Source organism: Fusarium solani, assembly GCF_023522795.1.
Source record: "Fusarium solani strain SB1 chromosome Unknown bctg00000002, whole genome shotgun sequence".
In the NCBI taxonomy this organism is placed as follows: domain Eukaryota; kingdom Fungi; phylum Ascomycota; class Sordariomycetes; order Hypocreales; family Nectriaceae; genus Fusarium; species Fusarium solani.
In genome coordinates, this window is record NW_027072155.1 from 124,621 (window position 1) to 137,703 (window position 13,083).

General features: G+C 52.1%; 5 protein-coding genes across 5 annotated transcripts; 2 read left to right on the forward strand and 3 right to left on the reverse strand.

Annotated features, from left to right (window-relative positions):
• Positions 1 to 1,008: 1,008 nt before the first annotated feature.
• MRS44_004003 (uncharacterized protein) lies at positions 1,009 to 3,071 on the reverse strand (the record flags this gene model as incomplete). The annotated part of the gene is made up of 6 exons (XM_046277970.2): positions 1,009 to 1,333; positions 1,388 to 1,717; positions 1,773 to 2,476; positions 2,524 to 2,619; positions 2,672 to 2,837; positions 2,884 to 3,071. The coding sequence occupies 6 exons, from the start codon at positions 3,069 to 3,071 to the stop codon at positions 1,009 to 1,011; spliced, it is 1,809 nt and encodes a 602-aa protein (XP_046124031.2).
• An 877-nt stretch (positions 3,072 to 3,948) lies between these two features.
• MRS44_004004 (uncharacterized protein) lies at positions 3,949 to 7,865 on the forward strand (the record flags this gene model as incomplete). The annotated part of the gene is made up of 2 exons (XM_065622013.1): positions 3,949 to 7,448; positions 7,496 to 7,865. The coding sequence occupies 2 exons, from the start codon at positions 3,949 to 3,951 to the stop codon at positions 7,863 to 7,865; spliced, it is 3,870 nt and encodes a 1,289-aa protein (XP_065478085.1).
• A 224-nt stretch (positions 7,866 to 8,089) lies between these two features.
• On the reverse strand, positions 8,090 to 8,864 carry MRS44_004005 (uncharacterized protein; the record flags this gene model as incomplete). The annotated part of the gene is made up of 3 exons (XM_065622014.1): positions 8,090 to 8,179; positions 8,233 to 8,438; positions 8,558 to 8,864. The coding sequence occupies 3 exons, from the start codon at positions 8,862 to 8,864 to the stop codon at positions 8,090 to 8,092; spliced, it is 603 nt and encodes a 200-aa protein (XP_065478086.1).
• A 700-nt stretch (positions 8,865 to 9,564) lies between these two features.
• MRS44_004006 (uncharacterized protein) lies at positions 9,565 to 11,411 on the forward strand (the record flags this gene model as incomplete). The annotated part of the gene is made up of 2 exons (XM_065622015.1): positions 9,565 to 10,068; positions 10,143 to 11,411. 2 exons carry the CDS (start codon positions 9,565 to 9,567, stop codon positions 11,409 to 11,411), a joined length of 1,773 nt encoding a protein of 590 aa, XP_065478087.1.
• Positions 11,412 to 12,235: 824 nt separating this feature from the next.
• Positions 12,236 to 13,083, reverse strand: MRS44_004007 (uncharacterized protein; the record flags this gene model as incomplete). The annotated part of the gene is made up of 2 exons (XM_046283088.2): positions 12,236 to 12,724; positions 12,823 to 13,083. The coding sequence occupies 2 exons, from the start codon at positions 13,081 to 13,083 to the stop codon at positions 12,236 to 12,238; spliced, it is 750 nt and encodes a 249-aa protein (XP_046124034.2).

Here is a 13,083-nt window from a genome sequence, read left to right on the forward strand (position 1 = left end):
AATAATGCCCAGTTGGTGTGACTTGGCCATGTAGTACTCCACGGACGCGTCACTAAGAGCCCTCACTTCTCCTCCTGGCAGCAGACACGCAGAGGCAGGGCACCACCAGTGCGGACGGCTTCAACAGGTGTGTCGGAGCGGTTAGGTGTCGATGCAGGCGTAGGCGGTGAAGGCAAAGTCGGAAGAGGGGTTTTGTTCGGCAACCGGGTTGTTAGTTAGTCAATTGACCATCACTCACCCGACAGGAACATTCGAAGATGATCGTACCAAGGCATCTCTAGTTTCACTAGTTTACGAATAAAGTTTCCAAGGGCTCAATAGGGGTCCAATCTCATGTCGATATCCACGAGCGGGGTCCGTTAGTCTCAACCCTTCCCCTCATTTCCTGGCCCCAACCCCAAGTCTGCACGAACACCCCTGACTAGCTGACGTCACCTTTAGGACTCTGAGACAGTCACTTTTGGTCACGTGACTTTAACCCTTCTCTGCTTGTGTCACATGACAGCCCCTGATGTTACGAATGTCAACGTGCTTCCGTGAGCTGGGAAAGAGGCGGGCACAGCTTGAGCTTCTGTATCTAGTTTTGAAGGTTAGCAGACAGAGTTTACCAAGCACGTGTATAGTCCATTCATCGCCAAATCAGGCATGTGTGCAAATCTCGGGTGTCTTGGTTATGGTTGCAAAAAAGCGTGACGCCTGACTTAATCCACTTTAGAGGAAACGGTCGAACATACACCCAGTGAAGTCAAACTTTCTCTTCACCAAGAGGAGGTTGTGATCTAGATGCATTGGAGTCTCTGAATTTTAAAAAACATCAGATATTTAACATTTACTCTTTCTCGGCGGAACAGTCAGAAAGGCTTTTAGGGCAAGATATTATTTCAGCAACACTCTAGGACCGTACGCCCTACCCTAGACCTGGGCATTCGCTGATAAAATTACGTAATTAGCCTCCCTTGTTTTTTTTTACCTCGGCTTAAACGGGTTTGAGCTATTTATAGATCTGGCCTAATTTTCCCCCTGCTGCTCAATCTTGGCAATAGCGCGATTAATGCCCTTCTCATCCTTCTCATCCTCTTCGTCAAGCTTCATATTCTTCATAAAAAACATAATAACCAGGTTAGGCACACAGAAGCACGTGGCGACGATAGCGAGGATCATCTGCGACTCGCTGTAGCCACGATTAATCGCTGCACGGGCTGCCGTGCCAGGGAGGTACCCCTTGGCGGTCACGATGTCCTGGAAGATGAGGGTGGAGTTGCTTCGGTTCTCTTCGGGGAGATAGGACGCGAGTTTTGTAGGGAGAGTATTGCGCCAGATGGCTCCAGAGATACTGTCACGAGTCAGTCATTTGCTTAAAGAGAAGATGAGAGAGCTGTGATCTTACCTAGTACCAAGGGCACCTCCAACGCTGGTCGCAGCTTGGAAGAGGCCTGTGACGACGGCTACTTCCTGACGAGAAACCACAGCTTGAACCGACACTTGACCAGCGGTTTGGAAGAATGCGCGACCAACACCAGAGAGAACCTTGGAAGCAATGAAGGATGCCTCGTTCGCACGACCACCATTGGGCATGTTGACGAGATAGATCATGATTCCTTGACCGAGAATCACCATTGGAGGGCCAGCAAGAACCCAGTACTGGGCATTCTTGGTGTACTTCATACCAACGGCGACAAACAAGCCCGAGATCTGGAAGGCGACTCGGAGGGAGTTGCTAATGACTCGTTAGCAATCTTGTCAGGAGATGCGAAGTAGTAACTGTGACTTACTCGATGCGTGTGGCATGGCCAGGGGAGAACTGACCCGCCACTTGGAGATAACTGGGGAAGAAGATGGTGAAGAGCGAGTATCCCAAGAAGTCAAACATCTGGATGGCACATCCAGCAATGACAGTCTTATTGGCCATGCGCCAGGGGATGTAAGGCTTCTGAGCATACTTGAGGTCCCAAACCAGAAATGCCCCAAAGCAGATGACGCCGATAACAAGCATGGCGATGAAAGAACCTTCCTTCCAGCGCTGAGGATTGAATGAGCCAGTCAAAGACACGGGGATCAAGATCAACGAAAGACCAGCAATGAGAAGGATCAAACCCAAGAAGTCAATCTCGGTCCAGATGAGGTGAAATACCTTCTTCCACATCGGACTATCCGGGGAGCACCCCGCGACAGCAGAGAATGTCTTGACCTGCAGACCGTGCTTCTTGGCGCGCTTCTGAAGGACCGCAATGGTGGCGATGAGCGGGATGGCGACAATGGGAGTGACGATGGCCCATGTACCATAGCCCCAGCGCCAAGTCGCATTGAGGAAGCCTTCACCCATGATGGTACCCAGGTAGAGCGCCGGGATGGTGGTGATAGACTCGGGGAGCGTTGACCAGAAGGCACGGTCGACGAGGTTCGTGGCATCGGCGAGGAAGACTTGCTGGACCAGAGTGAAGCCAGTGGCGCCGATTGCGTCGAAGAGGCCTGCAGTCTTTGACGGGTTAGACAAACGGACAGTAAGAGCAAGGTATTTCTTACAAAGTAGTTGCCGATGTTCTTGCTCGTCGCATAGAGGATGAAGCTCAGAGTTTGGAACAGGATGGAAAAGGTGAACATTTCAGCTCTACCAAAGACCTAATTTTGCCATTAACCCTTGTCTTTCACAGCCAATCTCTCGATAACTCACATCGCTCAGCTTGGCAATGACGGGATAGGCAACGATGCGAGTAATGTTCATGACAACGCGAGCGGAGCTCATCGCCGAATGCGACCTGAACTCGCTGGTCACGTAGGGCTCAAGTACCAGTCCAGAGTAGTCAGAGAAGGTAATGACAAGAGTGGTTAAAAACAGACTGACTTCCGTTAGCCGGTGTCACTCCAAAGGAAGAGAAAACATACCTTGAGAAAGCGATGGCCAAGGATGTGCGTGACCATGCCTTCTTCAGAATCATGGCCTTCTGCACACCAGCCTGGATGCTAGACGACTCGCTATGCACAGAGGCAGCGTCGTCATTCCGCACCTCCTGCGCCTCGAGGTTCTTGTCATCGACACGCTCGGGCTTTGGCCGAATAGCGTTATCAGCCATACTGAAGGAAGCAAGACAGGTAGGGGTAAGAGTGTCGAAGTAAAGCTTCTGCATACTGCATGAACACTCCAAGATGCACGGAAGCAGGCCCATTATTTAACCTGCAAAATAGACTCAGTCACAAGCCCCTGCCATGGTTCATCCCACGTTGCTCCCCGCCCATGGTGTAAGCCAGCACGGATCGAGACCGAAGGGTAATCGGGTAGTCAAGATCCCCTCGTCCCGGAAATATGGTTAAAGCTGCGCTTGGCCCGCTGCGTTATTAAAGGTGTGGGCTGATGCATGGGGTGCTTAGAGTCTGGGCGTGGGATCCAGAGAGAAAAGCTATGGTCATACGACAAGCCAAGGCGTCTAGTCAAACAGCCACCAACACGAAAAATACGGTGGGATCTAATCAGATGTCGAGTTATCTAATCTGATCAGGATCAAATTGCCAAATCCAATCCACCAGCGTCCCTCCTATTGGGCAGCCAAGCCCAGATTGAGCTGATTTCCCCCATTCTAACATTTGGAGCTTTAGAGCCCGATGCGGTACTCCGTATCCGCAATGTAGTAGCCATCAGGTCATGGGCCGAGCTAAATGGCTGCCAAGTCGCTAATGAGTCAAGAATGATCTCCAGCGGCGATTTTCTGCAGCAAAGGTCCCAATGCTGTAGCGGTTGTCTCCGAGCCTCGGCGTCTGCTGATGCTTCAAAGTTGAACATTGCCGCGTGTCATTCTTCCTCCAATCCTCACATGATGGCCTCTTGAGATACTCCTCTCGTCGTTCTGTGAAGACTGCCCCTGGGCGTGAGCTTCGATAGCTGCCGTCACGACTCAAGGCAATTCGCTGCTGGCCCAACCTGGTGTAGACGTTTCACCCTCCGGCACCAGCATCATGGATAGCAACAAGACAGCTCAGGCGACCGACGAGCCGATATCATCAATTGAAGATAAATCTTTGGAGGAAAAGCTGAAAGCCCAAATAGAGACTCCAAATATTGCCGTCGGGTTCAAGGACCTATTCCGCTACGCAACTCTGAAAGACCTCCTGATTCTCGCCTTCTGTACTGTTGCCGCAATCGCCGCCGGCGCAATTCTACCATGTTTCCCAGTAAGACCCAAAAAATTCAAACCAACTATCCCGCTAACTCTTCAGCTTCTCTTCGGCGACATGGCCGGGCTCTTCCAGTCAATCTCTCTTCAAGAAATTCCCCGTTCCGAATTCGACAGAGTCCTCACGCAAAAGTCCCTGACCCTCGTCTACCTCGGCATTGGCGCCTACGTCGCCACATACATCTCGACCGTCGGCTTCATGGGCGTTGGCGAGCGTCTGACACGCACGATCCGGCAACAGTATTTCCGCGCCCTGCTGCGACAGAACATGGCCTTCTTCGACAATGTCGGGCCCGGGATGCTGTCGTCGAGGATCTCACTCGACTGTCAGAATATCCAGGAGGGCGTCTCGGAGAAGGTGGCGTTTGTGATCACAGCGCTTGCTACGCTTGTTAGCGCCTACGTGATTGGGTTCATCAAGTATTGGAAGCTCACACTTGTTGCATCCTCGATCCTTGTTGGCATCATAGTTACCAGCACAGTATGCACGCGGTTCATCATCAAGTACCAGGGAAAGTCAATGGCGAACTACTCCATCGCAGGCGGTCTCGCTGAAGAAGTTATCAGCTCCATTCGAACCGTCAAAGCCCTTGGCGTACGAGACGTGTTTGCCTTGAGATTCGAGTCGCATCTCATCTCCGTCGAGACTTGGGGACGAAAGGCTCAGATCTGCGTCGCAGTGCTGATTGCCATCGTCACAACCATGACTTTCATGAGCCATGCCCTGACATTTTGGACAGGCTCGATCTTTATCGACAGGGGAGAGGCGAGTCTTTCTGATGTCATAACCGTCGCCTTTGCCATTCTTATCGGGTCGCACGTTCTTGGCGGTATTGCACCTCATATTCCCGCATTTGCAGGGGCTGTTGCGGCAGCTTCTAAGGTGTATTCCGTCATCGACCGAGAATCACCTCTCGATCCAACTTCGGAGGAGGGCGCCAAGCTCGACCAAATATCAGGATCTATCGACTTTGTCAACGTGAAGCACATCTACCCTGCCAGACCTCAGCAAGTCATAATGGATGGTATCAATCTGCATATCCCAGCTGGAAAAACCACAGCCATTGTTGGGCCATCAGGTTCTGGCAAGAGTACCATCATCAGCCTCATCGAGAGGTTTTACTCTCCCATTAGTGGACAAGTTGTCTGCGACGGCAAAGACATTTCTACACTCAATCTGAGATGGTTTCGACAGAAGCTGGCCCTCGTGGCCCAAGAGCCCGTGCTCTTTGGAGTCTCTATCTTTGACAACGTCGCAATGGGTGCCCTTGGAATTCCAGACCAGGACGAAGAAAAGGTTCAGTCTCTCGAGTTCAGAGTTCACGAAGCCGCCAAGAAAGCCAACGCTCACAACTTCATCACCAATCTCCCCAAGGGCTACGACACCAAACTTGGCGAGGGCGGGTCTCAGCTCTCGGGCGGCCAGAAGCAGAGGATTGCAATCGCCCGCGCTCTGATCCGCAACCCGGCAGTACTTCTCCTCGATGAGGCTACGTCTGCATTAGACTTGGAGTCTGAGCAGACTGTCAAAGAGGCAATCCAGTCGGCCTCTGTTGGGAGAACAACCATAGTGGTTTCGCACAGGCTTTCGACTATCACGTATGCCGACAACATAATTGTCTTGTCAGAAGGCAAAGTAGTGGAGCAGGGAACGCATAGTGAACTTCAAAGTCTAACCGGTGTTTATTCAAAGCTCTTTGAGGCACAGCAACTGGAGGGGCACCCATCCGGTCATGGAGTCAACAGCACAGCTTCTGAGTCCGCGCAAGATGAGCCGCTGCCACACCAAATGGACAAGACTGGACATAATACAGAGATCGTTCCCTTAGATCAAGAGGACCAAAAATCTCAAGATGCTAAAACGTCACTATGGCCCCTGGTGTCCCTCACCGCATCCTTCAACCGCCCCGAAGCCAAACTCCTCGCCATCGGCCTAACATTCTCTATCCTCGCCGGCTGCGGTGGTCCGACCCTGGCCTTTCTCCTCGCCAAAGTCATCAACGAGCTTTCCAAACCTGACGCCATGGTTTCATCTATGAGAGAAGGCGCCAACTTCTGGTGTCTGATGATGTTCGTCGTTGGCCTCATTCACGTCTTCAACCTCACCATCCAAGGCGTGTCCTTTGCCATCTGCTCCGAGCGTCTCATATATCGAGCTCGAAGCACACTCTTTCGCTCGATCATAGAAAAGGACGTTTCTTTCTTCGAACGAGATGAGAATAAGACTGGTGCTCTAACGTCGCTCCTTGGTATCGAGGCAAAGAGTCTCTCTGGCGTGAGCGGCTCAACGCTTGGGACCATCTTCATTAGCTGCACCACGCTCATCGCATCCATGGCTATTGCGTTAGCCATCGGCTGGAAGGTTGCACTTGTATGCATCTCCACTATACCAGTCCTGCTGGGCTGCGGCTTCTATCGCGTTTGGATGATCGCCAAGTTCGCCCAGCGATCCCACGAAGCACACAAACAGTCCTCTGCATACGCCAGCGAGGCCGTGATGTCAGCGCGCACCATTGCTGCCCTCGCCACAGAGGATCAATTCGTTCGCCACTATGAGCAACACCTTAAAGCCCAGGAGAGAAAGAGTTTCGTTTCTATTCTCAAATCTTCTGTGCCGTATGCAGCGTCGCAGTCGTTTGCCTTCTTCTGCGTTGCCCTAGCGTTTTGGTATGGCGGACAACGCATTGCGGATGGCGAATACTCCATATTCCAGTTCTTTGCATGCTTCGCCGAGATCATCTTTGGATCCCAAGCTGCTGGTCTGGTCTTTTCCTTCGCAACTGATATTGGAAAGGCAAAGAAAGCTGCAAGGACCTTTCACACGATGCTGCAAAAGACGCCAACCATCGACGGTTCTGAGGGTGACAGCACCACTCATCTGCCCGAGAAGTGTCAAGGAAAGATTGAGTTTGAAAACGTCCACTTCACATACCCAAACCGCCCTGGATATCCGATCCTCAACGGCCTGAGTTTCTCTGTTCATCCAGGCCAGCACATTGCTCTCGTCGGGAGCAGTGGATGCGGCAAAAGCACATGTTTCGCACTACTAGAACGACGTATGATCCTGATTCCGGAAGTCTCAAGATCGATGGTCAAGACATCAGAGGACTTGACGTGGCCGAGTACCGGAGAGCGTTGGCCTACGTTCAGTCAAGAACCTACCATATATTCAGGGACGATTCGGGACAACATCACTCTCGGTTGTGGCCCTGACGAGACCGATGAGGCCATCATCCAGGCATGCAAGGATGCAAACATCTACGACTTCATCTCTTCTCTTCCGTAAGTGATTTATCGTACTTCAAAAAGCTCCATGCTAACAATCCCAGCGATGGCCTCGCAACCACAGTTGGTAACCGCGGCGTGATGCTGTCCGGTGGCCAGAAACAACGTATCGCAATCGCCCGAGCCCTCATCCGCAACCCCCGAGTTCTCCTCCTAGATGAAGCGACCTCTGCCCTTGACTCCACATCAGAGAAGCTCGTGCAGGACGCTCTGGAGAAGGCCTCACGAGGCCGGACGACCATCTCAGTTGCACATCGTCTCAGTTTCGTCCGCAGCGCAGATAAGATTTATGTCATTGAGAAAGGCCAAATGGTGGAGTCAGGTACACATACCGAGTTAATGAGGATGGGAGCGAGGTATCATAGTCTTGTTCGAGCTCAGGCTCTCGAGGTTGGGTCTGGAGAGGTCAACTAATGGCACAGAAGTTTGGAAGAAATACGCATTCATTAAAGGTATTCTTGAAGATATACCCCCAAGAAGTAATATTCTTAACATACCGAGATTATGCGCAAACACTACTTTTCTCGTCCATCTTCGAACATTTAGTAGCAATAACAGGCCATTCTTACTAGTCCCAGCTCAAATGTTTTCTCTCTAAATTGTCATAGCGCTGAACAACTTCAACTTCGACTCCAGCCTTACCATACACAGCCAAAATGCGTGCTTTTAATACGGACTTGTTGTACCACTCCACCACCGTGTCCCTCAGCATCGTCACCCACACGAACCTTCGGAGCCGTGACGTCACAGTTTTCAAATTGTCCATCCACAAAGAATATACCTCTAGCTGCTGTTCACCTCGCCAATCATGCTCTTTGCAAAAGTCGTCGCTAAGAGCAACGTGCTCGACGGTTGTCGGCAAGGTCTCGTCGATATGCGTCGGCGGAACAGAGGCGGAAAGGCCGGCCAGGAATGCCAATGGGATTTCAAGCGTCTTTAATTTCTTAAAGGATACCATGCGGTAGAAGCCTAGATATTTGCATGAGCCTAGGACTTTTAGTTCGATGAGCGTTTTCTGGACGTGTTGGAGGGCAGCCATTATCTCGTCCAGGCTGACCCAGTGGCCGTTAGTAGAATGAGTACATGGCCAACCGCGCCAGTCCCACCGAAGGGTTTCTCAGATAGGATCGTGCCGAGGTGTTTGGCATGGACAAAGGCGATGTTCAGTGTCGTAAGCGTCTCAAGGGCCGGCTTGTGCTCCGGCCACCTCCAAGACGGTGTGCTATCGATACAGGCGGAGACGCGGTGCACTTCCGGCAGGTAGAAGAAGGGCGTAAGCAAGTTGGCGCCCTTGGGCCTGCCACGTGGAATTGAACCGATCCGACGCAGATGAGCAACATCCCGAAGCTGCTCGAAATGGGGAAGTTTGGGCCTGTTTTGACGAGGAAAGACTGAAAGAGCAGCCCTGAACATCCTGGTAGATGTAGAGCGCTAGGATCACGCCACGCTACGTGATAAATTACCCGACGGCTCTGTTTGTCAAGTCGCCTTAAGCCCTCGCCACGCTTCTAACCTCATTCAATCCATGTACAGTTTCATCTGTGCACCTGGGAAGTTCTTCTAGGCCGGCCCATTGGCGCGTTGGTGCGTTACGTGAACCTCATCCGGCCCGTGACGGTCCGAGTCGCTCGACCCGCGGTCGCCGACCGCAGAGTCGGGCGTCGTGTTAGCTTACTTCCATGGTGCTTCTTCGCATGTTCCACGAATACTGTGCAGGCGGTCCATTCTAGACCTGCCACCCCAGCCTCTGCCCATGTTTCCAGAACGATTGGGGAGCGATCTTAAATCAACGGTGGGGCCCCACAAACTGCGTGTGCTTCAGGCATATCGGAGTCAGGATTGCTTCATCTTTTGGCCAGCCGCATGATATAAATCTCTGCCCATCCTACTGGTGAACCTTTAGCCCAACCGTCGTCCTAAATTCACATTATTGGCAGCCACTTGTATCTTCTTCAAACTGTTAGCCATCGTACTGATTCACTCGATCCGCGTCACACGACTTTCTCATTCCCATTCTTTCTTCTCTTTCCCACAGACCTCATCATCGTTTTCCCGCCATCATAAGGCATTGGCGATAGCAGAGCCGTAACACAAGTCGAGATAAGGCCTCATCATGTCTTCTCCCAAACGCAAGGCCGAGACCATTGCTGTGGAGGCCCGCACGGGTTCTGTCGCCCTGCACACCGCCGAGGACGTCGATCACGTCGAGGCACCCGTTACCTGGAAAGCCTACCTGCTTTGCGCCTTCGCGTCTTTCGGGGGCATCTTCTTTGGTTACGATATTGGCTACATCAACGGCGTGAATGGCTCCTCTATCTTCATTGAGGCTGTCGAAGGCCCCGGGGTCGACAAGCTCTCCGAGAGCCATAGCTCTCTCATCGTCTCGATCCTATCCTGCGGCACTTTCTTCGGCGCTCTGATCGCGGGTGACATGGCCGACTTCATCGGCCGCAAGTGGACCATCATTTTCGGCTGCGTTATCTATATGATCGGGGTGGTAATCCAGATGATAACTAATCCGGCCTCTGCACTTGCCCCTATTGTGGCTGGCCGTCTTATTGCCGGTTTCGGCGTTGGTTTTGAGTCTGCTATTGTCATTCTCTATATGTCTGAGATTGTAAGTCCTGTCCACGCGGCACTGCATGACAGTGATCATGATTGCACATGCTGACTTTCCTGTCCCGTTTTCAGTGTCCCCGCAAGGTCCGTGGTGCCCTCGTCGCGGGATACCAGTTCTGCATCACGATTGGGATCCTACTCGCTTCCTGTGTTGTTTACGCTACCCAAAACCGCGACGACACTGGCGCGTATCGAATCCCCATCGCGATCCAATTCCCATGGGCTTTGGTCCTGGGTGGCGGCCTCCTCTTTCTCCCAGATTCGCCTCGTTATTTCATCAAGAAGGGTCAAGTGCAGAACGCGATCTATGCTGTATCCCGCATCCGCGGGCAGCCCGAGGATTCCCACTACGTTCAGGCTGAACTTTCCGAGATCATCGCCAATGAAGAGTATGAACGAGCCCTTATCCCATCGACTACCTGGCTGGGAAGCTGGGCCAGCTGCTTCCGGGGTAGCCTTTTTGAGGCTAAGTCTAACCTGCGCCGAACGATCCTGGGTACCTCTTTGCAGATGATGCAACAATGGTGTGTTGTCCTACTTTCCACTAACAATGCCCACCATCCGCCCCCAACTAATGGGTCGGACGTTAACATGGTAATCAGGACCGGCGTTAACTTCATCTTTTACTACTCGACTCAGTTCCTTCAGTCTACTGGAGCTATCAGCGATTCGTTCTTGATCTCCCTAATCTTCACCCTTGTTAACGTCTGTTCTACCCCTATATCGTTCTGGACTGTTGAGAGATTTGGCCGCCGTTTCATTCTTATTGCCGGCGCATTCGGCATGCTCGTATGCCAATTCCTTGTCGCCATCGTCGGTGTCACTGTCGGCTTTAACAGGACACACCCGGATCCGGAGGTTCCCGACCATGCCATCGCCGATAACATCTCCGCCGTCAATGCACAAATCGCCTTTATCGCTATCTTTATCTTCTTCTTTGCTTCCACCTGGGGTCCTGGTGCGTGGGTCGTCATCGGGGAGATTTTCCCCTTGCCTATTCGTTCCCGCGGCGTTGGGCTCTCTACCGCTTCTAACTGGCTGTGGAATACTATCATTGCCGTTATCACACCTTTCTTGGTTGGGGAAGATAAGGGAAACATGAAGTCCTCTGTCTTCTTTGTTTGGGGTGGCCTTTGTAGTTGCGCCTTTATCTACTCGTATTTCCTCGTCCCGGAGACCAAGGGTTTAACTCTTGAGCAGGTCGATCAGATGATGGAAGAGACTACACCTCGCACGTCGACCAAGTGGAAACCAACTACCACCTTTGCCAGCACTATTGGGGTCAATACGCTTGTCAAGAAGAACAGCGCTGATGTCGAGCGCAATGGCTCGGGATTCTAGAGCATCAGCAAACAAACGCCACGGCTCCCACCGATTCCGTGAAACAGAACAAGTACGGGGTTCGCGGCGTACCTGCCACGAACTTGGCTGCTCTTCCACCTCCGGGCCCAACAGCGAGATGTCAACCCGTGGTACGAGACAATGGCGCAGGATGCGGTGGGGCGAGAATGGCGTTTGGAGGTGGCGTGCAGATAGCAACAGTGCGGCACTGAACCCTAGGACATAGAAGTTTGGCTGTTTAAGTGACCAACAGATCAATACACAGAACCTTGGGGGTTTCAAGGTGCTCAGGACCAACAATATTTCCCTTTCCTTCGAAACAGGTACATTGACAAGTACGCCAGCGCAAAGCTGGATCAAATGTTACATCATTGCTTCCGAGCTCGATAGTCTTAATCTGTAGGGTTGAGGGAATGCACGTATTGTCCAGGTTGACGATGAATGCAAATATCTCCTCAGTCTTTACATGCAAGATTTCATTCACAACGTTTCTTGTTCTCGGCTCATTCAGCAACTCCGCGCGGTTATTTGATTCCCGTCTGAGGTGCCGCCTGTGTGATCATCGATTCGTCGCTCCTCTTCATCCTACACGACATCTCTATGCCATATTCAAGATCTTCGAGATGCCATGTATCAGTGTTCTTCAAGACACTTGCTGGCTGGCGATGGACTCTTGATCCGCTGGTTGAGCATCTTTGGAGGCTTCTTGAGTTTGCCCGTACGTCGTCTGCGAACTTTAGTCGCGATGCCAAAAGGTCGATACTTGTGGTGCAAGGCACCAGTTAGCTATCAACTTGAGCTAGGAGGGTAAATGGTTCAACACACTACATGACAACAGGGAAAAGCATCTCCAAGGTCGCCGCGAAACGATCAAACTGCCCCGCCAAGGTAGTGGCACTCTGCGCGGTGGCCTGGAACGAATATGTTATCGCTCGAGAAACACCAATCAAGCAGAGCATTGCGACACGTATTTCGGTGCTCCGCATCAAATACTTGAAGAGCCCACCACGTAGTGCAATGACGGAGGATGTCCGATACGCGGAGCTGAAGTGTCTCAACAGCAGAGCGGCACTGATGCATTCCGCTGCCGCGATGCCGCCAAAGTAACCAATGTGCAAGCGGCCGATGAGGGTTATCAAGTCGTCGGATGGGGCTAACAGTAATCGGATACGGTAGTATAGAATGGCGAGCTTCAAGGCGGAGACGACCACAATTATTGCCCAGTAGCAGGCCTGAAACACAGCTCGACTGCGAAAGTCAAGGATCTTGATGAGGATGAGATAGCTGTACAACGATAGGCCGGCTTCTTCTATCTATTTTGTGCCCGACGCAGGGGGGCTTGGTCAGCAGGCCTTCTTCCTCTCGTGCACATGCGGCCGTGGACCGCCGTCTCAGTTGTCGTGCGACTCACCAGCCAGAAGAAATCACCAAAGGCAGAAGCAGCAAGCTTCCCCTCCAGTGCGTAGTTGGAGTAGAAGGCGTAGTAACACAGCCCATTGGCGAGGGCTCCGGCGGCCGAGACGGTGATGGGTACAAATACAATACGGGACCGGCCAATGATGCCGATGACCATAAAACCATGGACGACGTTGGCTAGTCCGATGGTGCTGAGGATGGCCCAGCTGAGCTCGAAATATGCGGATGCTGATGGTGGAGAAGGACTCTCGTCCAT